Source organism: Numenius arquata, chromosome 1 (genome assembly GCF_964106895.1).
Source record: "Numenius arquata chromosome 1, bNumArq3.hap1.1, whole genome shotgun sequence".
Classification (NCBI taxonomy): domain Eukaryota; kingdom Metazoa; phylum Chordata; class Aves; order Charadriiformes; family Scolopacidae; genus Numenius; species Numenius arquata.
The window spans coordinates 51,110,435-51,136,048 of NC_133576.1; the positions used below are offsets into that span (position 1 = coordinate 51,110,435).

The following is a 25,614-nucleotide window of genomic DNA, read 5'->3' on the forward strand; positions in this document are numbered from 1 at the left end:
TCAGACTTCTCTTCAAAATGCTTAGAATTTAACTGGGAGTAAATATGTAAGATTTCCATTTTATGCAGGTCAGATTAAGTTATGCCTACATGGTACCATGGTGGAACTGTGTAAAGGTCTGAATTAGCACATTCTGGTGAAATACGTTAAGTGTTTTAATATTAGAATTTGAGACATGATGATTCCCACTCTTGTGTTTAAGCCATTCGCTCTCTTGATAATCATAGAATCATTTAGGTTGGAAGAGACCTTTAAGATCATCAAGTCCAACCATAAACGAAATCCACCACTGAACCGGGTCCCTAAGTGCCACATCTACATGCCTTTTAAATACATCCAGGGACGATGACTCAACTACTTCCCTGGGCAGCCTGTTCCAATGCTTGATAACCCTTTCAGTGAAGAAATTTTTCCTGATATCCAATCTAAACCTCCCCTGGCACGACTTGAGGCTGTTTCCTCTTGTCCTATTGCCTGTTACTTGGGAGAAGAGACCGACTCCCACCTTGCTACAACCTCCTTTCAGGTAGTTGTAGAGAGCGATAAGGTCTCCCCTTGGCCTCCTTTTCTCCAGGCTAAACAACCCCAGTTCTCTCAGCTGCTTCTCGTAAGACTCGTGCTTTAGACCCTTCACCAGCTTCGTTGCCCTGCTCTGGACATGCTCCAGCACCTCAATGTCTTTCTTGTAGTGAGGTATCAAAGACTTTTAGTAAAGCCTAGGTAGACAATGTCCACAGCCTTTTCCTCATCCACTAAGCGGGTAATCTTGTCATAGAAGGATATAAGGTTTCTCAAGAAGGACCTGCCTTTTATAAACCCATGCTGTCCTGTAGGTGCTGTATGATGGCACTCAGGAGGATCTGCTCTATAACCTTCCCTGGCACCAAGGCCAGACTAACAGGTCTGTAGTTCCCTGGATCTTCCTTCCGGCCCTTCTTGTAGATAGGCATCACATATCCTAACCTCCAGTCAGCTGGGATAAAATGGTAATTCTTTTACATGTGCAGCTGGGGAAGGAGGAAAAGTTGTTGTAATGGCTTAAAAGATAATTGATTGTGTTTTCTTTCTTGCAGAAAATGCCAGAAGCCTCAGAAGACCATAATCATTGGAAGGCCTATTGACTTCCATTTTTTGGTAATCTGGAACATCATCAATCTGGCATGGCGCAGGGCAGTCAACAACTCGACGTGCAGGTACTCCATGATCTCCGACAACGTTTCCCTGAGATACCTGAAGGGGTGGTATCTCAGTGTATGCTTCAGGTATGGTAAAGAGTTTTTAAGAGTATGTGTATTTTATTATTGTACTGTGAAAGTTCTTTTTTGCAGTATACATGGAGCATAGGTTTTCATTCTCCTGGTTTTATTTTGAAAGGGTGGAAGACTCCACTACTTGCATTTTTGTCCTGTCTTTTACGTACAAAGATTTTATCATTCTTTATTTATGTTTGTGGGGTTTTTTTCGCTATTCTTCCTTGTCTACGTGACCAGTGACTGGATGGTTACAGGGAATAAGGAAAGTGGCTAATGGAATGATTATTGATGATGACTTATATAAATAAAATACATATACTGGAGGAGATTTTAGCAAACAATGACTCATTCTTCCAAGATAAGGAACTGGCATTAGCTAGGAATCCAAATATTTTCTGTCTTCATGGCCTCTTTTTGCCACAGCTGTCCAAAGGTTTATTTTTTCTTCTCTGTCTCCAAGTCAGGTGGCAGGGGTTTTTTTTGATTTTTTTTCTTTTTTTTTTTCCTTTCCATTTCTTTCTTTCACCTTCATATAAAATCACAAATTGGAAGTAATAATAAGTGACCACACAACCATTTTTCAAAGTAATGGTCATCTAGGAATGCCTTCTGTTAATGGGAAGATTCAGAAGTTGAATAGAAACAAGTAAGATCTGATTTGGCCTTGTGTGGCCATGGCTAAAGTGGAACTTAATGTGATAGACTGCTGCATATGAAAGTAGTGAAGCTGTATTTGCATCCTAGCTGTCCCTGGCAGAAGGGTAGGTATACTTATAACTGTGGATGTAATTTTTGGATTGTGTGTCTTCTAAACCATGCAAATACGAATTAATTGCTTTCAGACAAATGTAAAGCAGGGAAGCCCTGCAATAAAGCTTTACTTATCCTGACAGTCATCTTTTCTGTACTGTTAAGTATATGATCCTTTTGATGAATTGTGTTGAAGTCATAGACATCTTGAGGCTTGAAGGGGGAGGAGGACAATATCCGGCTTGCCTGTGACAAGCCATGGGACGACAGGTAACGGTTAGAGGGATAGGGTGCTAGTGAGGGCATGCAGCCTGTTGCTCTGAGATGTGCTGGCTACACTGCAGCATACTTGAAGTCTTACAGAGGTGAGCCAGGGACTCCTGAGGTAATAGGAGCCAAGAGGGATACACCAGTGAAATACCCAAAAGGAGTTAAGGGATGTTTCTTTAAGAAGCTGATATGGCCGACAGCCCAGCTGAAGCACTTCTACACCAATGCACGCAGCATGGGAAACAAACAGGAGAAGCTGGAAGCCACTGTGCTGCTAGAAAGCTACAATCTGGTTGCCATTACTGAAAGCTGGTGGGACAAATCCCATGACTGGAGAGCTATGACTGATAGCTACTGGCTGTTCAAAGGGGACAGGTGAGGAAGGAGGGGCAGGGGTGTTGCACTCTACATGAAGAAAAGGATAAAGTGTGAAGAGTTGTCCTGAAGAGTCGCCATAAGCAGGTTGAAAGCCTATGGGTAAGAATAAGAGACCAAGGCAACAAAGGGAACCTTATGGGTGGTGCCTACTACAGGCCACCTGATCAAGGGAAGCCTATTGGTGAAGCCTTCTTACTCCAGCTACAGCAAGCATTGTGCTCGCAGGCTCTCATCCTGCGGGGGGCTTCAACCACCCTGACATCTGCTGGAAAAGTAGCACAGCAAGCTGTAGGCAATCCAGGATACTCCTGGAGTGCATCAAAGGTAACTACTTCAGACAGGTAATAGACAACCCCACCAGAAGAGATGCAATACTTTGCCTGATGGTCTCCAGCACAAGTGATCTAATTGGTGATGTCAAGATTGGAGGCAGCCTGGGCTGCAGTGATCATGCACTGGTGAAGTTTGCAGCCCTGAGGGATATGGGTCGGGGCAAGAGTAAAGTCAGGACCTTGAATTATAGGAAAGTAAATTTCCAGCTCTTCAAGGCATTAGTCAGTAGGACTCCCTGAAAAACTGCCCTCAGGGACAAGGGAGCAGAACAGACCCTGGCAGATCTTTAAGGATGCTTTCCATAGAGCATAAGAGCTCTCAATGCCTAGGTGTAAGAAATCAGGAAAAGAAGGCAAGAGACCAGCATGGCTGAGTTGAGACCTGCTGGTCAAACTAAAGGGCAGGAAGGGAATGCATGGGGAGTGGAAGCAGGGACAGGTATCTTGGGAAGAGCACAGGGAGGCTGCCTGGCTGTGTAGGGATGGGGTCAGGAAGGCTAAGGCATGGGTGGAGCTGAACTTGGCAAGGGATGCAAAGAGTAATAAAGGCTTTTGTAGGTATGTCAACCAGAAAAGGATCATCAAAGAAAGTGTACCCCCCCCAACCAAGACTGGCAAACTGGTAAGAACGGATGAGGAGAAAGCCGAGGTACTCAATAACTTTTTTCCCTTGGTCTTCCCTGGCACCCTCTCTCCCCACACCTCTCGAGTGGATGGACTGCAAGGCAGGGACTGGGGGAGAAAAGTCCCTCCCGCTGTAAGAGAAGACCAGGTTCATGACCAGCTGAGTCTGAACATACAGAAGTTTATGGGACCTGATGAGATGCATCCCAGAGTCCTGAGGGAATTGGCTGATGTAGTTGGCAAGCCACTCTCCATGATATTTGAAACATATGGCAGTCAGGTGAAGACCCTGGTGACTGGAAAAAAGGAAACGTTGCACCCATTTTTAAAAAGGGTAGAAAGGAGGACCCTAGAAACTACCAACCTTTCAGCCTCATATCTGTGCCTGGGAGCATCATGGAACAGATCCTTTCAGAAGCTATACTAAGGCACCTGGAGGGCAGGGAGGTAATTCAAAACAGCCAGAATGGCTTCACCAAGGGCAAGTCCTGCCTGACCAACCTAGTGGCCTTCTGTGGTGGAGTGACTATACCAGTGGACAAGGGAAGAGCTATTGATGTTGTCTATCTGGACTTCTCTAAGGCCTTTGACACGGTGCCCCACAACATCCTTCTCTCTAAATTGGAGAGATATGGATTTGATGGGTGGATTGCTCAGGGGATGAGGAATTGGATGGTTGCGTCCAGAGGATAGTGGTCATTGGCTCAATGTCCAGATGGAGATCGGTGACAAGTGGTGTCCCTCAAGGGTCTGTCCTGGAATCAGTACTGTTCATCCAGTGACGTAGGCAGTGGGATCGAGTGCACCCTCAGCAGGTTTACAGATGACACCAAGCCAAGTGGTGTGGTTGACACACCTGAGGGAGATGGGATGCCATCCAGAGGGACCTGGATAGGCTGGAGAAGTGGGCCCCTGTGAACCTCATGAGGTTCAACAAGGCCAAGTGCAGGGTCCTGCACGTGGGTTGAGTCAACTCCCAGTATCAATACAGGCTGGGGCATGAAGGGATTGAGAGTAGCCTTGTGGAGAGTAGCCTTGGTGGTACTGGTGGATGAAAAGCTGGACGTGAGCTGACAATGTGTGCTTGCAGGCCAGAAAACCAATTGTATCCTAGGCTCCATCAAAAGAAGTGTGGCCAGCAGGTCGAGGGAGGTGATCCTGCCCTTCTACTCTGCTCTGGTGAGACCCCACCTGGAGTACTGCATCCAGCTCTGGGGCCCCCAACATAAGGACATGGACCTGTTGGAATGAGTCCGTCCAGAGGAGGGCCGTGAAGATGTTCAGAGGGATGGGGCAACCCTCCTATGAGGACAGGCTGAGGGAGTTGGGGCTGTTCAGCCTAGGGAAGAGAAAGCTTCAGGAAGACCTTATTGCAACCTTTCAGTACTTAATGGGGGCCTACAGGAAAGATGGGGACACACTTTCTAGCAGGGCCCATTGAGATAGGAACGAGGGATAGTGGCTTTAAACTAAAAGAGGGAAGATTTAGGCTAGATATAAGGAAGACATATTTTCCAATGAGGGTGTTGAAGCCCTGGAACAGGTTGCCTGGAGAGGTGGCCAGAGAGGCCTCATCCCTGGAAACATTCAACGACAGGTTGGGCAGGGCTCTGATCAACCTGATCTAGTTGAAGATGTCCCTGCTCATTGCAGGGGAGGTTGGACTAGATGATCTTTAAAGGTTCCTTCCAATGCAATCTGTTCTATGATCTTTAAACTGTTAAAATGCAGAACTCCTAACGCTGCAGAAGCACATGCTTTTCTATATCTACAATACAGTGTTCTGGATAGCTAGTTGACATTACATTGCAAATATTTGTCATGTAGAATTTTTTTCCAAACCCACTTTATATTTGTTTTAAGATATATGAACTGGTTTCCATTTACCTATTGCAATACATGCTCTAGATCTAAACCAGTGTGCGCTTTGGACCTATTAAAAATTGAGGGTCCTTTGAAAGGACAAATATATTCTATACCTTGAGAAAATTGGATTCGGGCTTGTCCTATGTACATTCTCTCTACTTCCACCCTGATGAAGTGACCTAAGGAAACTGAGGACTCTTTATGAAGTCCTGGTTAGATGGCAAGTGGCTGATGGTATCGGTTAACTGTTTTGAGATTACTGTCTTGGCACTGTGGTGCTGGTTATTATTACAAGGTCTGGTTCCCATATGTTCTGGTTTTAAATTTTTCTATGGCAAGTCTGGATATTCCAGTTGACCACTGGGGTCTAGAAATGGAGTTCAGCATGAAGGGGAAGTAGTCAGGGAGAAGTATCCCTGGAGTGAGAGCCATACATAATTAAGTGCTGGACTGTCTTCTGTCATGTTCGGTACTAAGTCTTCACCTGATAAGATGCTGAATATGTGTGTTCGTCTGATAGTGAAATCACATGAAATTTTGGGAAACTCATCTTCACTTTAGTATTAAGACTGACTAGGTATCAGTCCCTTAGAATAGAAGTGTTTTCCTTTAGAAAAGAAAGACTTTTCAACCAACTGGAAAGACTGCTGAAAATTGTACGGCATTAATATGTATATGAACTATATAAAGTGATAGTGTTTAAAATAGAAATGAAACAGTTATTAATGTATATTCCTTAGAATGGTAGTCTTCATACACCAAGGAAGGTGGGGGTGTATGTGTGTTTATATAAATATATACACCAGTTGTGTATATATATATATATTTATATAAATATATATAACAGTTGTTCTGGTAGGAGATGCTGTATGTCACAGAAGGTGCCAATCCTGGATCACACGTAACAAAGTTAGGGTGCTGAGGGCCAGATGTACTTGAACTTTAAAGTTAATTTTTTTTCTTTAACTACTGTTTAAATTAAAAACTGAAGCACAGCTGGTACAGACTGTTGTATGAGAAACTGGGGAGGAAGAAAATCCACAATCTGGAATGCTTTATAGTGATTTTACTCTTTTGGAAAAGCTATCATGAATGTCATTCTTTTAACGAGTCTAGATGAAGCTAAAATGAGTGGAGAGGGGAAGAAGGGAAAGGAAATTCCCCAGTATACATTTGATTTGATTCATAATTTATCATTTGTATAGTTTCACCTGCTGGCACCATGTAACAAATCAAACATTTGCAGGAGTTATTTGGTTTCCTCACTGATGTATGAATAAACCTTTTTTTTAGCCTTGAGCCTGAAATTCTTAAAGGCAGTTGAAATTATGTCAGAATTGTAAGGTAGTTTATGGAATTGCCAGTACTTTTTCAAGCAATACTTATTCTGACTTCATTTTTAAGACACTAAATTCTGTTCTACCAAGAAAAGCTGGTTTGAAATGTTGGGCTTTTAAACTTTCAAGTAAAGTAATATACTCAGGTAAACAGTAAAATAAAGGTGAAAACAATAAACACTCAGGTAAACAGTAGCGTTTCATCTGCCTTTTGCAGTTTGCAATTTTGATCTGGTTTAATTTGATCTGTGTTATTAGAAGTAGTTAATTGTACATATCTGTTCCTTGCAAAAGATGCCAAGAGGTGTAACCATTGCTTTCCCCAAAACTGGACTTGATTTTTGTTAAAATGTCATACCATGTGTTACCACAGCATTTTTCTAGATGCATATACTACTTGAATACTATGACCTAGTAGGTATTACCCTTGTTTCAAAATTCATGTCTGTGAAATGTTACCCCTAGTTGTGTTCGAGCTAGGCTTGATTGCAGCTTCAGTTGAGTGCTTGTTGAACATTGAACAGTGTCTTTTTCTATTTGACAATAATAGCTGTTCATTCTTACTCCTAGAACAACAACAACCTAGATGCCTGTTGTCGAGCCCTCGCACAGGAGAGCAACAAATACTTATATATGGAGTACCATAGTCCTGATGACACCAGAATGAATAGAAATAGCCTTTTGCACATTAATCTGGGTATTCATCCTCATACCAGCTATCATGCAGGGGATGGAGCTCAACTTAATGGTGGTCGTACACTGGTACACAGTTCAAGTGATGGACATATTGATCCACAACGCACAGCAGGTAAACAGCTGATATGCTTAGTTCAAGAACCACATTCTGCTCCCGCTGTTGTGGCAGCTTCTCCTAGTTACAATCCATTTTTCATGAATGACCAGAATAGAAATGCAGCTACTCCTCCTCCACAGCCACCTCCACAGCCATCTTCCATACAACCAGGAATGAACACGTCTGCTATGCAAGGCCCTCCTCCCACGTATATGCACATACCTCGGTACAGTACAAATCCCATTACTGTTACAGTATCACAAAACCTCCCCTCTGGACAGAGTGTACCCAGAGCTCTACAAATTCTTCCACAGATTCCAAGCAATCTTTATGGGACTCCTGGCTCTATTTATATAAGACAAACATCTCAAAGTTCTTCAGGACGACAGACTCCTCAGAATACACAGTGGCATTCATCGCCACAGGGCCCAGTTCCACATTATACTCCCCGTCCTTTACCTGTGTATCCACATCAACAGAACTACCAACCTTCTCAGTATTCTCCTAAACAACCCCAGATCCCTCAGTCAGCTTTTCGATCACCACCACCATCGCAGTGTCCCTCTCCCTTTGGCTCTCCTCAACACCAAGTTCAGCCTCCTCAGTTGAGTCATCAGAGTTCACATGTTTTCATGCCTCCTAGTCCTTCAACTGTCCCACCCCATCCATATCAGCAAGCATCCCAGACTTTTCAAAAACAAGGCGGTCACTCTGTATCGTATCTTCCTCCTTTTGCTGGACCTAGTTTATCCAAAGGTTCCATGAATAAAATAGAAATTACAGTTGAGCCACCGCAAAGGCCTGGGACTGCAATGAACAGAAGTCCTTCACCAATAAGTAATCAACCATCTCAACGAAACCAGCACCCGCTGTATGCAGCCACTACTCCTCCTTCAAGCTCTCCATCAAGAGGTATGTCGGGTCAACCCAAACCTCCATTTAGTGTTAATCCAGTATATATTACCTACACTCAACCAACTGGACCTACAGGTGCACCAACACAGTCTCCTCGGGTAATGGTATCTCAGCCAAACCCAACCATTTTTAAAATCACAGTAGGTCGAGCACCGACTGAGAATCTTTTAAATTTAGTGGACCAAGAAGAGCGTTCTGCAGCACCAGAGCCTATTCAGCCTATTTCTGTAATCCCAGGATCTGGAGGAGAAAAAGGAAGCCATAAGTATCAGAGAAGTTCTAGTTCTGGATCAGATGACTATGCTTACACTCAAGGTAAATGTTTCACCCTGGAAATCGTATTATTGTAAAATGCGTTTTCAGCTTGATTTTGCTACTTGCTAACTGACAATTTTTGAACCTGTACAGAGAAGAATAGAAATTGCACCAAAAATCGTCTAATGAGAGAGTTTATGATTAAAAAAAAAAATTGCCAAATTTCAGTTTAATGCATGAAGATTTTTGAGGTTCTTGAAATTGATACACTTTTGATGTTAGAGGAATTTCTCAAAAGAAAACAGTACACCTAACAACAGTAAATGGTTTGTTCGTATGCTGTATATCTGGTTTGTATATTCTGCATTGAAGAACTGAGTCATAAATTTACATGTGGATTTTATTAATTTTTGTATTTGTTTTATACTCTGGTGCTTTTTAAAACCTGAAGCACTAACCTTTGCAGGGAATTTGAGTCCAATTTATTTAGTTTACATTGAAGAGTATTAAGTGAAAGAGGAGAGAGAGGTAGGATTGCAGCTAAAATTACTTTCTGCGTTAATACAAATCATAGTTTTGTTTTGAAAGGTATAAAAATAATTATTTTGAAGAACTTAATCAAAAGACTTTTGAAACAGGAGGAAGAGGGCAGACAAATTTTAGGATATATGTTGTGCTTTATAGGGATAGAACATAGTCTTAATGCCATGTATAAATGAAGAATTAAGTAATTTATTAAAAAAAAAAGGTGAAATCTAACTTTTAGTTGAAAACTGCTTTTGTCAGAGAAATTTGCTTTATAGATTTGAAACATTTGAAATTGAGCAAATGAATCAGTCTGCAAGCATTCAAACCAATCATTTGGGATAATGACAGAATAATAATCAGCAGCAATTATTTAAAGAATGTGCTTTGTTTCTGGATTTGTGTTTGGAAAAGTCTGTTCCTCCATTGCTCCTTCTAGCCTTCCTTTCACTCCAGAGAGCTGAAATAATGGTTATAATGCTGCCCCATCATTCTTGATTTCGTTTCGCTTTGTGTCTTTTGATCTAACTAATCAACAAAGAGCTGTTCTATACCTGGTAGACACAATTAGAAATGTTATTTAGAGAAAGCAAATGCTAGTAAGTCTGTAACTCCTAGGCCTTATGCTTTGTTTGGTAGTGTCCCTATTGCAGTTTCATTAAAGATTGTCAGTTAGGTGAGAAAACGATAAGTAGCTTCATGTAACTGAGAGGAACTTATTCTGAAATGTCGAAATCTGGTTTTGGCTTTATATCGTTGACTAGATTTGTGTATTTGGAAAACAAAACCAATAGAACTAGTTATATGCTAGTATATGCTTTTTGGGGCATCAGCTTTTGTGGCAATACCTACCGCAGCTGGGACTCTATAATAGCCTTTGGTATTGCTGCATTCTGAACTCTTGATAGAAATAACTTGTAGAAGAATAAACATTATATTCTTTACTACCACAAAGGAATCATAAAGAAGAGTATATTTAACAGCTTAATATAGTGAACAAATTTATTTAATTTTCTTTTCAATCTGAACCCTTGTGAAAAGTGTTACCAAAAATCCGTTCTGATGTCTGTATTTCTGCTGTTTCTTTGTAGTGCGAGTCATGTTTGATGAATTGTACTAGAGTATGATGCAAAGCTATGTAATGTAGTCATATCAGATGTTAAATTGGAGGAGTCACACAAAGACAAGGTTTGATAGTAATAGCGGAAAATCATATAGCCTGGTAGCTGTACTTTGGTGCGGGTTTTTTTAAATTTTGTGATCTCTGAAACTCTGCTTGGATGACTTTTGCTACTTCAAAAAGCAGAGAACAGTTTTGTTCAGTAATACTGGTGCCTGTATTATAAAAACATCTGATGTTATTCTTGGATAGGATTTTCAGTGTTTATTCTTTGGCCTTGAATTTGTGCATCCATACAAAATCCAAAGTATAGTGCTACTTTTTTGTAAAGGATACTGACATCTGATAAAAAGCACTGTTGTTTTTATGCTCCTGACTGGTTGTTTGTTTGTGGTTTTTTTTTTTTTTTTTTTCCTCCCCCAGTAAGCTGTCATATTGATGCTTATTTTTTTAACTTTTTTTTTTTTTCAGGTAGCATGCAAATATTCTTGATGTTATGTGGTTTTAGTTTGCCTGTGTTAGATAGGGTTGAAGAAGAGGGCAGGTGCTGGCTGGTGCTTTGTATGAAAAATAGCATTTTGCAGATTCTACATCGTCTTCATACATTTGAATAGTTTGCTGGAACACTGTTATATGAGCAGTGTGCTTGTCTGAAGACACACAAATTTCTCTTCTTTTTCCCCATCCTAGTAGACTTAAATCAGATAAAAACAGCCAGATGAGGAAGTGCTAAGTATCACACACTTGGCCAGTTTTACATCATGATGAAATACTGAAAAACATTGTCTTGCAACTGAATATTATTTTCTAGCTAGTCAGAATTCTTTCTTTCACTGCTCTGGGAGCCCAACATCAGCGTGTGACTAAGAGTCATAAATTTCAGCACCATGACAAAATTGTGAGAGAATGATTAACAGCAGAGGGAGGTTAAAGGACAGCGAATCAGCGCTATTGTAGAATTAAAGACTCTGAACCACCTGAGCTGCCCCCGCTTCTTATTTTCTGGATTCTGTAGTCTGTTTTATTCAAGTCCTATAGTTCTGCCTTTGAGCACTCAGAAACTTACAGTATTGAGAATTACAGTACTCTCTGAAAAGCTAAGACTACCTAAAGTTATTATAGCATCATCTGTAATAGCAGTGAAAAAAACAATTCAGGACTGACATTTGGCTAATGTCTTAAGGCTAGTGTGTCAGCTGCTATTGAGCAGCAGATATGAAGTGTGTGTTACCTTCTGATCTTACCTCTGGTGTTTATTCTTTTTGTCAGTACAGTATTAATATAACTAGGTTGCTGTTTCATCCTGAGAAGCTGTCTCCTTGTACAGGTGCCTTTGTATTTTTGAGACGAGAAAGACCAAATGCAAAAAAAGAAGCTTTGACCAAAATGGTAATATCAACTTCAAGTTACTGTCTAAACTGTGTTTTTATTCTGGAAGAACTTTGTTCTAAATTGTAGTTCATTTGGCATGAAAGCATCTTCACACTGATATTTGGCTGCATGTTTTTGATCACTTTTTTTTTTCCCAGAAAGGTCACTCATGAATCTTACGCTTAAGTTAAGAATTCAGTTTTCTGCGTTTTTGTGTGTTAGTAACTATTTCTTCCATGAAAAATATTAGCCTTGCTGTTACATCAACGAGCAAGGATGGAGAGATTAGCAAAGGAACTGAAGCTTGAGAAAGAAGAGCTTGAACGCCTGAAAGCCGAAGTCAATGGTATGGAGCATGATTTAATGCAGAGGCGGCTTCGAAGAGTTAGCTGTACAACTGCAATTCCAACAGTAAGCAATTTGTTAGTATTTTAAATCAAGATATAATTTTTTTTTTTTAATGTTTTCATGAACTAAAGTATTATACAAAAGAATACTTTGGGGTAGAAAATCTTTAATCTTCGGAGATGATTTTTGGTAAGTTCTTGGCTTGTCGTAAGCCAGTTCATATAATTTAAGAAACAGATATGTGTCCAGCTTTCTTAGCGTTCACAACAGAATTTCTGAATCTTGTATACATGTGCTTCTCTGGACCACAGAACTGAATGGATAGTTACTTTCTTAACAACCTATAAAAGTGTGTGTCCAAGTGTATTTAAAGAGCCCAAGCCGTATACAACTTAGTGTTCATGCAGCAAGGTTTCACTTTTTTTTAAAAAGGTATTTTGTAGCATTGAGGTATTTTGTTGTTTGAGTAGTTGCATCTCCTAAACAATCTATTTCCCATTTACAGGATGTGCCAAGTAACTTTCAGTGGCGGTATTTCCTCAAACAGTTGGCACCTCTCTCTTTTCCTTGTTGATTCTTCCTATCTGTGTGAATTCCACCTGCAAGTGACTCTAGCCCAAACATCTGTGTGGCTCTGATAAGAGAATTCATCTGACTGAAAAATAACTTCCCCTTTGTGCAGTTGTTAGCCAAATCAGTTTATATTTACTCACTGCGTTGACGTAAACAATGCACACAGATGTAGGCTGGAAGGCATAGTAGAAGCTGTTAGCTGCTTAACTAGTATGGCTGCTCACCTGTCTCAGGGCAGCATTTGGCAGGTATGTTCCTGGGAGGAATATAGAGGCACTGTCTGAGTGTGTAAGGATGAGGTTAGGAAAGCCAAAGCCCAACTGGAGTTGAATCTGGCACGGGATGTCAAAGACAAAAGAAGGGCTTCTATTAGTACACTGGTGACAAAAGAAAGACTAGTGAAGATGTGGGCCCATTGCTCAATGAGATCTGGTTACGTAGGACATGGAAAAGGCTGAGATACTGAATGCCGTCTTTGCCTCAGTCTTCACAGGCCTTCAGGAATCCCGAGTCTCAGGGACCTGGGGAAAAGTCTGGAGCAAGGAAGGTGGTATACTCTTGGTGGAAGAGGATCAGGTCAGGGAATACTTAAGCAAAGCAGACATACATGAGTTTATGGTCCTACATGGGATGCACCCATGAGTGCGAAGGGAGCTGGCAGAAGCCATTGCAAAGCCACTCTAGGTAATCTTTGATTCTGTGATCGATTCTCTGATTTTGTTTTTTGGGAGAAGTGCCCAAAGACTAGATGAGAGCGAATGTCACTCCTATTTCAAGAAGGAGGACCCAGGAAACTACAAGCTGGTCAGCCTCACCTTGATCACTGGGAAAGTGATGGAGCAGCTAATCCTGGCACATGAAGGCCAAGAAGGTGATCAGCAGTAGTCAGCACAGATTCACCGAGGGGAATTCAAGCTTGACCAGTTTGATAAACTTCTAGGGTGAAAAGACTGGCCTGGTAGATGAGGGGAGAGCAATGGTTACTGTCTACCTAGACTTCAGTAAGGCTTTCAACATTGTCTCCTGTAAGATTTTCATGGAGAAGCAGATGAAGTATGGGCTGGATGAGCAGACAGTGAGGTGGATTGAAAACTGGCTGAACAGCTAAGCCAAGAGTGTGGTAATCAGTGGCACAAAGTCAGATTGGAGGCCAGTAACTAGTAGTGTACTGCAGGTTCAGTGCTGGGTCTGATCCCATTTAACATCTTCCTTAATGATCTGGATGCTGGGGTGGAGTGTACCCTCAGTAAGTTTGCTGATGACACAAAACTGGAAGAGTTGTGCTGCTATTCAGAGGGACCTCAACAAGCTGGAGAAATGGGCTAGCAGGAACCTCATGCCATTCAGCAAGGGGAAGTACTAAGTCCTGCACTTAGGGAGGAACAACCCCATGCACCAGTATAAGCTGGGGGCCAACCAGCTGGAAGGCAATTTTGCAGAAAAGGCCCTGGTGGTCTGGTGGAGACCAAGCTGAATATGAGCCAGCAATGAGGCAAAGAAGGCTAATGATATCCTGAGCTGCATTAGGAGTGTTGCCAGCAAGGGGAGAGAGGTTACCTTTCCCCTTTATTGAGCACTGGTGGGCTCAATACTGTGTACCAGTACTGTTTCCAGGAGTGGGCTCCCCAGTACAAGAGAGAGAGATGGTCATACTGGAGAGTCCAGTGAAGTGCCACAAAGGTGATTAAGGGACCGGAGCATCTCTCCAGTGAGGACAGGCTGAGACAACAGGGACTGTTCAGCCTGGAGAAGAGAAGGCTCATTGGGGATCTTAGGCTCAGGCGGGAAGGGAGGGTGTGAAGAGAATGGAGCCAGGCTCTTTCCACTGGTGCCCAGTGACAGGATCAGAGGCAGTGGGCGCAAACTGCAACACAGGAGGATACCTTTAAACATCAGGAATGCCTTTTTTTACTCTGTGGTTGACTGAGCACTAGCACATGTTGCCCAGATCGGTTGTGGAGTCTTCATCCTTGGAGATACTCAAAAGTTGTCTGCCATCTGGGCAGAGGGATTGGACCAGATGACCTCCAGAGGTCACTTCCAACCTCAAAGATTCTGTGACTTTGTGACTCTGTGTGTGATGCTGGAGTATATAATAGAATAGGATAGTTACTCCTACATACATGTTAATAATCACTGCTGCTAGCATAAAGAAACACTGTATTACAGTAACTTGGAGCTTCTTAATGCTATGCAAATATACGTACTTAACTGATTATTCTGTTAAGAATAATTAATGTTTCAGCATTGAATGATTTATATATACTGGGTTAGAAGGTTTGGCATATTGGAGCTCCTTGGGGTGATGCAAATAAACTTCTGACCTTATTCAGTTATAATCAAGTAATAATTAATGTGAACTGCAGCTCGTATTCTGTTTCATGATCATCTTGCTGTAAACTCATGTAGCTAGTCATCAATTTATGCAGAATTTTATAAGGTGTATGGTTTTCTAAACTTGAGCTCAGCTGTGTCTTATTAGTAATGAATTTTAGTATTAAGTAACTTGTTCCTTTTTGTTGGTTTGGTTTGTTTTCCTCCTCAAATGCCAATAGAAGAATGTGTTTTGAGGAAATAAATTGGGTAGGGGGGATGGGACAGACAGTGGAATCCTGGCTGATTTTTCAGTGCCTTATCTATACTCAGTTTCTAATAAATTCATTAACAAAGATACAGCAATGTTATTTCTGTGTCAGATAAGATACTGACTTTATCACAATTACTATTTTGGGTTGTTTCTTTCTAGCCTGAGGAAATGACCAGATTGAGAAGCCTCAACAGACAGCTTCAGATAAATGTTGACTGTACACTGAAAGAAGTTGATCTCCTTCAATCTAGAGGTATAGAATTCATCATTTTTTTAAAACATAATTTAAATATGGGTGAGAGTGTTGCAGATGACACCAAGATGGGCAGGAGTATTGATCTGCTTGAGGGCAGGAAGGCTCTACCGAGGGATCTGGACAGGCTGAATTAATGGGCTGAGGCCAGTTATATGGGGTTCAGCAAGGCCAAGTGTCAGGTCCTGCACTTGAGTCACAACAACCCCATGCAGCGCTACAGGCTTGAGGAAGAGTGGCTGGAAAGCTGCTCAGCAGGAAAGGACCCTGGGGGTGTTGGTGGAGAGCTGGCTGAATATGAGCCAGCAGTATGCCCAGGTGGCTAAGAAGGCCAACAGCATTCTGACTTGTATCAGAAATAGTGTGGCCAGGAGGAGTAGGGAAGTGATAAACCCTGTTGAGGCCACACCTCAAATACTGTGTCCAGTTCTGGGCCCCTCACTACAAGAAAGACATTGAGGTGGTGGAGTATGTCTAAGAGAAAGGCAACGAAGCTGGTGAAGGGTCTCGAGCACAAGTGTTATGGAGAGCGGCTGAGGGAACTGGGGTTGTTTAGCCTGGAGAAAGAGAGGCTGAGGGGAGACCTTATCGCTCTCTACAATTACCTGAAAGGAGGTTTTAGCAAGGCGGGGGTCAGTCTCTTTTCCCAAGTAATAAGCGACAGGATAAGAGGAAATGGCCTCAAGTTGCACCGGGGGGGTTCAGATTGGATATTAGGAAAAATGTCTTCACCGAAAGGGTTGTTAAGCTTTGAAACAGGCTGTCCAGGGAAGTGGTTGAGTCACCATCCCTTGGAGGTATTTAAAAGGCATGTATATGTGCTGCACAGGGACATGGTTTAGTTGTGGACTTGGCAGTGTTATGTTAATGGTTGGACTTGATGATCTTAAAGTTCTTTTGCAACCTAAATGATTCTGTGATTCTATTATAGTATGTGTTTAAATGTGGATACTTGGACTCTTTAAAGTTCAATCTTGATTATCAGTATCAACTTACCTCTAAAAGGTGTCTTTTTCAGTTGCAACCTGATAAACTTGACTTGCTAATATTTCTGTTAGCCAAATTAAATTACATTACCAAGAAAGTGGTGACTTAAAAGTGACTTTTGCAAGAACAAATTTAAAAAAAAAACATCCTTAGTGAAGGTTCTTTACTTAATTATTTTACTTTTTGCCAACAAAGGCTCTGACCAAGTAGTACAAAATAGAACTACAGGTTGCAACCAAGAAGTTGGTGAACAGAAATCTACTTAGGTCTTCAAAAATTCTTTCTGCCACAGAAACTTGATATAAACACAGTCAAATAGATTAAAATATTCAGAGTCATCCTTTTTTACCAAGAATGTGTCCTGCAGAAAGATTTATGTTTTCACATATTTTAAAGAATACAGAACATTGAGCTGGAGTTGATTCTTCAATATGGGATTAGCCTGCTAAATATTACTAGAATTGACACAAAACTGAAAATGTGTGACAAAAGACAACTCAGGATATAGCTAATATATGGCATCATAATAAAAAGATGTATAAAATCTGAAGCCTCTAGATGTTCGTATCACTGGCATAGGCATGTAAATAACGTTGGAGTTATGCTTTCTTACTTTTCTTTTCTGACAGGGAACTTTGATCCGAAAGCCACGTGTAACTTCTATGATAACATAGAGCCTGGTCCTGTTGTGCCACCAAAGCCATATAAAAAGGGTAGGTCAACAAACGAGCATCAAGTTACCTAATCTGCATTGAGAAAGCTGCTTTTTTTCTTCTTTTTTTTAGAAACCTCTGTGATGACCGGAAGCAATTCTAATTAGTACAGTTTTTCTCTCTATGTAAACCAAACCAGAACATTTTTATACAAGTGCAGTAATCCTGGCCACAACTTGTTTTCCCCAGGCAGGTTGTTGCAAATGAATGTTCTATTAATATGTTGATAAATACTGTTATTTACTATTAGAAGTAGAATCGAAAGTAAAAGAACTTTTGCATGTTAACTTGAGCTTCCTAATCATGGATTTTTTTAAATACTTCTAGGTAAAAATCTCTGTGTCGGGTTTGTTTAGCTGTCTTCTAATTTGTGGTATTAGGATTTTATAGTTTAGTTGGCATGTTTTATGCAAGTTTAAATGGTCACAGCAGCACATTTATATTTTTAATTATTTTTTTAACTTGGCTCGTCACACTTTACCTGTTTTTTGTGCAGAGTATAAATTTCACAGTAGCCCTGAAGTTTTAGCAAAGCACAGCAAGAGCTTCAGAAGTTTTAAGGACCAAGACAGAACATATTTCCTCACATCGGTCTAAAGAGATAACAGTGTCCCACTTGTACAAGTTCATAACATTTTCTGTGCTAATCATATAGTATCTAGCATTCATATCCAGCTGAGGACATTTAAGTTTTATGTAAGCACAGGAGTTATGGTCTCACTTCTTTTCCCAGTGGAGATTTCAATCAGTACATCCCGGAGTGACTCAGCTCACTGTTAGACACCTAGTGGCCACGTAGCTCAGTAGCTCTCTGAACTCCACTGCTTTTAGTAGTGATTTTGTAGCGGAATCCTACCTTTTATCTCAGATAGTTTTTGGACTTTTCTTTTTTCTTCCTGAAATCTGTTAAAAGAACAGTTTCAGATGTTAGTGGAAGTTCTTAAACTTTGGACATTTTAGCAGAAAGATAACAGTCTAGGATCCTGTGCTCTGGTATAGAGAAACCAATGGTCTTTTCTCTGAAAATGTTATGTGTGATAAGATTTATAATATTGTGTCTCCTCTTACTGTAACTAGCATGTACTAAAATTGTAAATTCTAGTTGCTGATAAGCATTTCACAAAGGATTTTGCAGCTGAATGTTGAATTCATATAAGGAAATTTTTCCCCCTCTTTTGAAGCAAGTATTTTACCTTTGATATAATAAAATGCTTAGTATGTGGAAATTTAAAAGAAAGAGAAGGCCCAGAACTACTGGTCAGGGATAAAAAAAAAAAAATAAAATACTTGGATGCATAGGCAGTAGTGTTCAGGAAAGACAGTAGCAGCAAGCGAGCAGTGGCATGAAGGCAGCAGCCTGGCTTCATGTTAAATTGCAGTTGTCATGTGGTTGATTTAAGGCACTACTACTTTGTGATGCTTGAAGAGATTCTCTTAATGACACTAGCCTATTTGATTTATTATTTCAAAGTAAAATAATGTGCAAAAATTGCATGAGATAAGTGATTTTATTTGGCAATTGGAAAGAAAGTGTCTTGTAAGGATTTGTATGACTTCTGTAAGTAGCTTCCTGTTTTTTTCTGTCAAGATATTAGAGTTCGGTTTTAGGGCTGGTGTACTGTATTCTGAGCTTGGCTTTTAACATGGAGTCATCGAAATAATATTGGTTTTTTTTCTTAAAAAATTCCATTTTCTTAATATTCAGCTGTTGAAGGCATGGACAGACAGACAGGTATGGTTAGACAAGGGTCTGCTCTGTGCTGCCATCTGGCTAGTCAACATGAACACAGTCCCGTGCCCACACTACTTAATTGCTTTGGAGGAATTTGTTGAGTCCAAGCACTGTTAATGTGACTATGCAACTTCTGGACTGGAGAGGATTTACATCTAAGCAAGGAGGTTACTTTTATTTTTTTTAAGTATGTCTCTGAAGACAAACCTAAGTACTATTTGCACTAACTTTGTCTTTGGCCATCTGCTAGATTTCTTAGCAGATAACAGCAATGTGTGCGCTTTGAATTACGAATTGCAGTACTTTTTTACAACATTAGTTCTCTTTTAATTAAGCTGTTCTACAGATGTTTGTTTAGCAGATGAGTATCTTAACCTTACCTTCTAGGAATGCGTGCTAATGTTGTTTTGAATATTAACATTTTGTAAAATCTTGTTTCGCATCTTAGGAGTATTTGTCACTTCTAGTAGAGAACCTGAGATCTTGAAGCAGTGGTAGGAAGCATCTGAAAACCAAGTCTTTCTGTGGGTTAATACCTAATGTATGATTTGTGTACATGCTGATTTATGAATGAAAACAGACTTAAGTGCTGCTTCACATACTCGCATCCCTGCTGCAAAGCCATGAGGAAGAAAAACAATCATCTTGTTTTGAAATAGGCCTACCGTTTTATTTTTATGTTGTGTATTCTTCAGTCTGGATAAATGCTAGAAAAAGATGCAGAAAATATATCATCTGTCAGACTGAAGGAACTAAGTTAGAAGTAGTCTTTCACTTCAGGTAAAGTAGGGTTATTGGAGTTTAGAATTTGGTAATAGTCTGCTGTATGCAAACCCATGAGGTCATTCCTTAACGGGATGGTGGTGTGGTGCCAAACAAACTTTTAATACGTTTTAAGCTATTAAGCCTTTAGCAGTATCGGTGACCTAACAGCGGTGACTGCTCTTTTTGTTTTTAAGGTACTGCGGTTAAGTGACTCTTTAAAGAAGTGAAATACTTTAATTATTCAAATTTCACAAACTGAATTAGAAGTGCTTTAGCAAAAGAGCTTAATGTTACTTAAGTGGAAAGGTTTCCACATTCATTTTAAGACAGAATGTTTAATGAGGTGACAAACTAGTAGTATGATCTTGCCTTTCATCCTTCTCTTCTGAAATAAGAAAAAATGTTTTCCTTTGGCTTTTTTTAGAGCATCAGAACAGCTCCAAACAGACTCCACGGACTCAGCCAAGAGATGAAGACTTTGAAGGGGCTCCATGGAATTGTGATAGCTGCACCTTTCTAAATCACCCAGCACTAAATCGCTGTGAGCAGTGTGAAATGCCACGATACACCTGAAAACCAGGAAGGGGCTGCATTGGGTTGAAAACAGGCTCTCAAGCCGTCAGCTGTAGGAGAAGGAAACATGGGGAACCTTTCAGTCCATCTGCCCGGCCTTTGCTAGTCAACAATCTCCATATTGCAAGGGGTGGGAGTAATGTGTTAAGATGTTTCTGCTTGTGCTACACTAAAAATAAATAAATTAAGGGTGAAATTCTTTTTTTTTTTTATCCCACTGCTGTGAGCAAAGCAGAAAATGAAACCTGAAAATATAAAAGGATTAATTTTGGGAAGAATGTATACAGGAAAGCAAATAACTACTGGTGTTTAGTCCTGTGGTTATAGTTACTGCTTAGTGGCTCTAAAAAAAAAAAAAACTGAACTGGTTTTTTTTGGTTTTTTTTTTAAAAAATATTATAGGACTCTTAGTAATGGTGTGAAATGTTACACTTAACCAGAAAAACTGAAGAGCCAGAGCTGACTTAACCTGGCCACAGCTAGCTGGAAAACAAAGGCTCCCTGTGCTTCTAGATTGTAAGCTACTGAAAAAGAAGACAGGTAAATGCAAGGATAAATTTTGCAATGTATAAAAAAACAAGGAGAAGGGTATTTGTAATTGCTGCTTTTTTTCAGGGTAACTTATGTCTACAAAATTTGCTGTTTGAAATAGTAACCTAAGGTGACTAAATGAGATACTGTATGAGTGTTACAGAGAGTTTAATCAGAGGTAGTTTTTTACAATCCCTTTTGCTTGTACAGTGCTCACCTGGCTGTGTCAACACTGGTAATAAACTAAGAATGAATTCTACCATATTATGGATGAAAATACTGCTGCATGCTTTCATTAGGCCGTCGTGTTTCAAAGCTAAAAGTATGCTTTTATATACAACAATCTTCTAAGGCTGTGCTCTGTAGCAGCACAGTGACATATGCCAAACACAGACTACTCCAAATTTGGTTTGGAAGACTTGAGCTCAGCCATGGTTGTGTATGAAAAGAGTTTGTACCCAGTTCCTTAGGCCTTTTCAGCTTCCAATTTGTGAAGAATTCATGATGTTTACAGCACAGAAGGTACTTTGTGCCCCAGTTCAAAGTTAGCTGAAAAATACTTAATCAGTTAGCTCTTCAGTAAAGGTTTATTTGCACATTGTTAATAAACCAGCCTGTATAAAATAGCAGATGCCAGATTCTGAAAAACTACACACTGTATTCTTTTTATTTTGGTCAGGAAATATTTGCTGAAGAACACAAGACTTGCAACTGAAAATCATACTGGTACTTTTAGGCATATGATATTCTGTATTATAAAGGTGATGTTCAATTTGTTTGAATGCTTCAGGTTGCTGTAATAAAGCACTCAATACTTGTGAAATTAAATTTGGGTTTGGGCAGCTGAATGATTATGTTACACAACTGTGCAACTGAGTAGGATGTTCTTGTGTACTGGTCAGAAGCTGGTACAGTGCATTTGAGTTTTTATGGTATAACTCTGTCAAGATGCAGAGATGCAACCAAGCACGTCAGCTGAGTTACGGTAATTGACTTTGCAACTGTGAGGCGAAACGTGCTAGCTAAACTTTACCAGAAGAGATTTAAACTACTTCATTTTAAATTGTTCTTAGCTCATGGCAGCCACATCCATATGGTCAATTACCACAACTCACTTGATGTGTGATAACGTGTTTAGCTGTGGTAGAACAATCATGTGTCTGAATCCTTATTTAAAATCAAGGAGCGTTTGTAAGGGGTGGGTGGAAGAAAACTCATCTTGACTGCATTGCGCAATCTGCTGTCTTCTCTCCCTGCAGTTTATAAAGATAACAGTAAAAAACAAACTGTGATCTTAGATGAGGAACGAATATTTTATCTGGCATTTTTCAATATGTTCCCGCACTAATTAAATCTTCAGCATATTTTTAAGTAAGCTAAGAGATCTCCAGCAATCAGTGTGCTCCACTAATGACCAAAACAAAGTCAAAGGCATCAGAGCTAATTTTCCTTCTCTCCTGTTACTATGTGGGGAGCTCATCACATGTGAAGAGGGGTAAAAAAAATTACTGTCAAATGAAGTTAGACAGCAAATATTAATTTTGTTCTTATAAGTAGACAGTCTGACAAAACTGGGATAACTAGAAAACAGATGAGCAGAAGCATTATACCTAGGGTAAGCAGTACTGTTGCTGTTATCAGCTGTATAATGAATTACTCAAAACAATACCAGTAACTTCATGACTTTTCTATCATGATGCCTTTGCCTTTGTATTATTTCAATTTTCTGTTCATTTGTACTTCTGTTGAAGTTCTAGAAGCATTTGTTTTTGCTGGAATTACGAAATGATAGCAACTGAAATGACAGTCAGCAAATGAGAGTAGATGTGTCATACATCAATACAGTTGTGCCATTTTCAGACAGAATAGATGCTACTTTTGAAGGGGGGGGGGGGAGAAAAATGCATGCTGTCCAATAATTCCCTGAACTGTAATAATCATAAATGAAGACTTGCTAATCTTAGACATAGCTTTACCAATGGAAGAGAAGGAAGGCTGCCATGACAGCATGATGCTTTTTGGAAGACGGAGTGAGTGTCATTAAATTGCAAATTAATTCCTTCATACCAATAATTGTACTCCAGTTTTTCAATTACTCTCATTTGTTGCTTGTACAAAAAAAAAACCCAAACCCTTCTGTTGTATTTTTTTACTTGTAAATGCCCATACTCAAACATTAATAGCAAAGACTTTAAATGGTGCTTGAATATTTTTAGTTTGTTAGAATGTAAACTGTATTTTGAATATTGGAAGATTAATTTTCCTTCTGAAAGCAGGTGATGCTGTTCACACCCCAACTGAATTGTAGATTATGCCAAAAAGATTGGTTTATGTAATATTTATTGAATGCACATAAAACCCTAATGTCAGCTGGCATACAAAATGCACTGTATTGTATAAAACTTTTGTGTGCGTGTGTGTGAATGGTGGGATGCTGATGCCATTGTGTTGAGTTAATGCACTACTTGTGTTTTCTTTTTTTCCTTAATGACTGAGCTTTCCCTCAACCATGCTACTAGAGTGGTAGAGTTTGTAACTGACTTGGACATTCAGATATTCAAAATGATTTCACTGTTCATTGAAATTTTATAAAGCTTATTTTATATTTACTGTGCTATTAAGACGAATTCCCTTTAATGATAGAATACTACTGTAGTTTATTTAGAGTGGGGCTTGTGGAAAATGATTCAGAACATAGTAAACCAAAAGAAATTCTGAACTTTGGATCTACTTTTAATTTCATGTAATTAGTCGTGTTTGTTTGGGTGAAGAGGAAAGGGGTGGGAAGTCAAGCAAAAGGAAGTACTTTGTAAAATGTGTAGTCTTAGATCAGATTGAATTGTGTATCTGTGTGTCTGTGGTATGTGTGTGTTTCCCTTGAAAAATGGGAGGTGTGGTGAAAAGGTGTAATAATTCTTAAAAGAGCTGGTCTCAGTACTTTCTGATTATGATATGCTACTAAATCACATTTTTTAAAAAAACTTTTCTTTCAGTTACTTTATCTGTCCCAGTTATACATCTCTCATTTCAATTTCTAAATACCTTTACATTTAATACTGATTGTAAAACCCCTTGAAACTGAAATAAAAATACTTGAGTTGAAATGGGGACAAAACAAAATCCAAACAATAAAGAATGTTTTAAAAAAGAATGTGAGAATATTAAATATGTTAAAAACAAGCTTGTCATCAGGGTGATAGTTTTTGTTTTAAAATTCAGTGGTATATCCTAGAATGTGAAAATGACTATCCTGACGAGAAGTGGACAGTTGGACATAAACAATTCGTCATATTGTTTGGCACCACAGAATTTACGTGCTCTGTACTACAGTGACTCTTAAATCCCATAAAGAAAGAAGACATGCACAGATATCACATCTCATAGTCAGTACTGTCTCTATGTGCTGCTGCATTTGTTTTGTTTTAAAATGTCAATATTATATGAAGGTGGCCATGACTGAATTTCGCCAAATTTCTTCAGTTTGGAGCTTTCATTGCTGTTTATGTCCATAAATATTAATGCAAACATTTTTCTTGGTTTTGAATAATCAGAAATCAATGGAGTTAATGCAATATTATAACCCTGGATTTTCAGTACCTTTGGAACCGATTTTAAACAACTGTGTTCTTGAAAGTTATTTATTTATGGTGGCACCAGTGTATCTAATCCATATTTCCTGCTGTGTGAAACCCTGTTAAATTTTTTTCATTAAAAAAAAAAAAAAGACACGATCTTGTTTAATCCTGTATATATGGTGTCTACATTCTAGATTTGTGTATGCTGTGAATGAACTTATTACTAAGAGATGAAATTGTATAAAAAGCATTCAGAGGCTATGCATGCATGGTACCTCCAGAAAGTGCATACTCCGAGGTGCAGATTCCTGCAAAAATAAATTAATAAAACTAAGCAAACATCACATCCTGCATTTGTTCTTGTATGTAGTAGAAAACATTTTTAAAATACAGCCTTTTTGCTTTCGTAGACTGATTCTCTCTGGTCTTCCACGAGAATCCATAGCTATAGCAAATTTGTTTCAGCACTTTTGGGGTTTTCTTTTTGGTGACCAATATGATTCTCATTTGGCAATTGCTGAATATTGAACTGGGTTCCAAATGCTGTTCCTGTGCATGTGGACAGCTTGTATGAGCAGGAGTCCCATTTAGATGATGGATATTATGTGCAGCTGGTGGAGAAACGGGACATTGGATATTCAGAGTATGAGGGTCAGCTCATCCTTTTATTTTTGAATGGAAAGTTGTTACTAAAGGAGTGGCTCCACCTACTCTAGCTGGTGATCGCAGGCATTCCTGCTTATCCTCAATCATATTGAGTATCTGGATTACAAAAGTCCATCTTCTCTATAGCCTCTTACCAAAAGACACTGCTCTGGGAGAGGGTGGAGAATTTGAAATGCATAAATCGGTACGGAGGCAATTTATTAGTATGTTTGCTCAACTATCTTGCTTGTATCAGCTCACCGTAATCTAAAACTTGAAAGCTCTGGAGCTGCACTGCAGCTGTATTTTGCTCACATACAGCTTCAGTCATTAAATACATTCTGGTGTAACAAACCTACTGCAACTTTGGTTTTGAGATTTTGTCAGCAAACGTATGAAAGAATTTAGGTTTGCGTTCCTTCTGCTAAATGGAATTTATAGAAATGTCAGGGTAGATGCTTATTTTAAGCAGTCGATTCACTTTAGAAATCATTGTAATTGAAATTTTTAATTTTTTAAAAAAGTTTCAAAGCTTTAAAAACT

The 25,614-nt window shown here is 39.6% G+C and overlaps 1 protein-coding gene across 1 annotated transcript; it reads left to right on the forward strand.

Annotated features, from left to right (window-relative positions):
* Window positions 1-1,160: 1,160 nt before the first annotated feature.
* On the forward strand, window positions 1,161-24,769 carry TAB3 (TGF-beta activated kinase 1 (MAP3K7) binding protein 3). Its single transcript, XM_074148767.1, has 6 exons — window positions 1,161-1,262; window positions 7,381-8,833; window positions 12,040-12,200; window positions 15,457-15,550; window positions 17,167-17,250; window positions 20,172-24,769. The coding sequence occupies exons 1-6, from the start codon at window positions 1,161-1,163 to the stop codon at window positions 20,318-20,320; spliced, it is 2,043 nt and encodes a 680-aa protein (XP_074004868.1). The 3' UTR covers window positions 20,321-24,769.
* The last annotated feature ends 845 nt before the right edge of the window (window positions 24,770-25,614 follow it).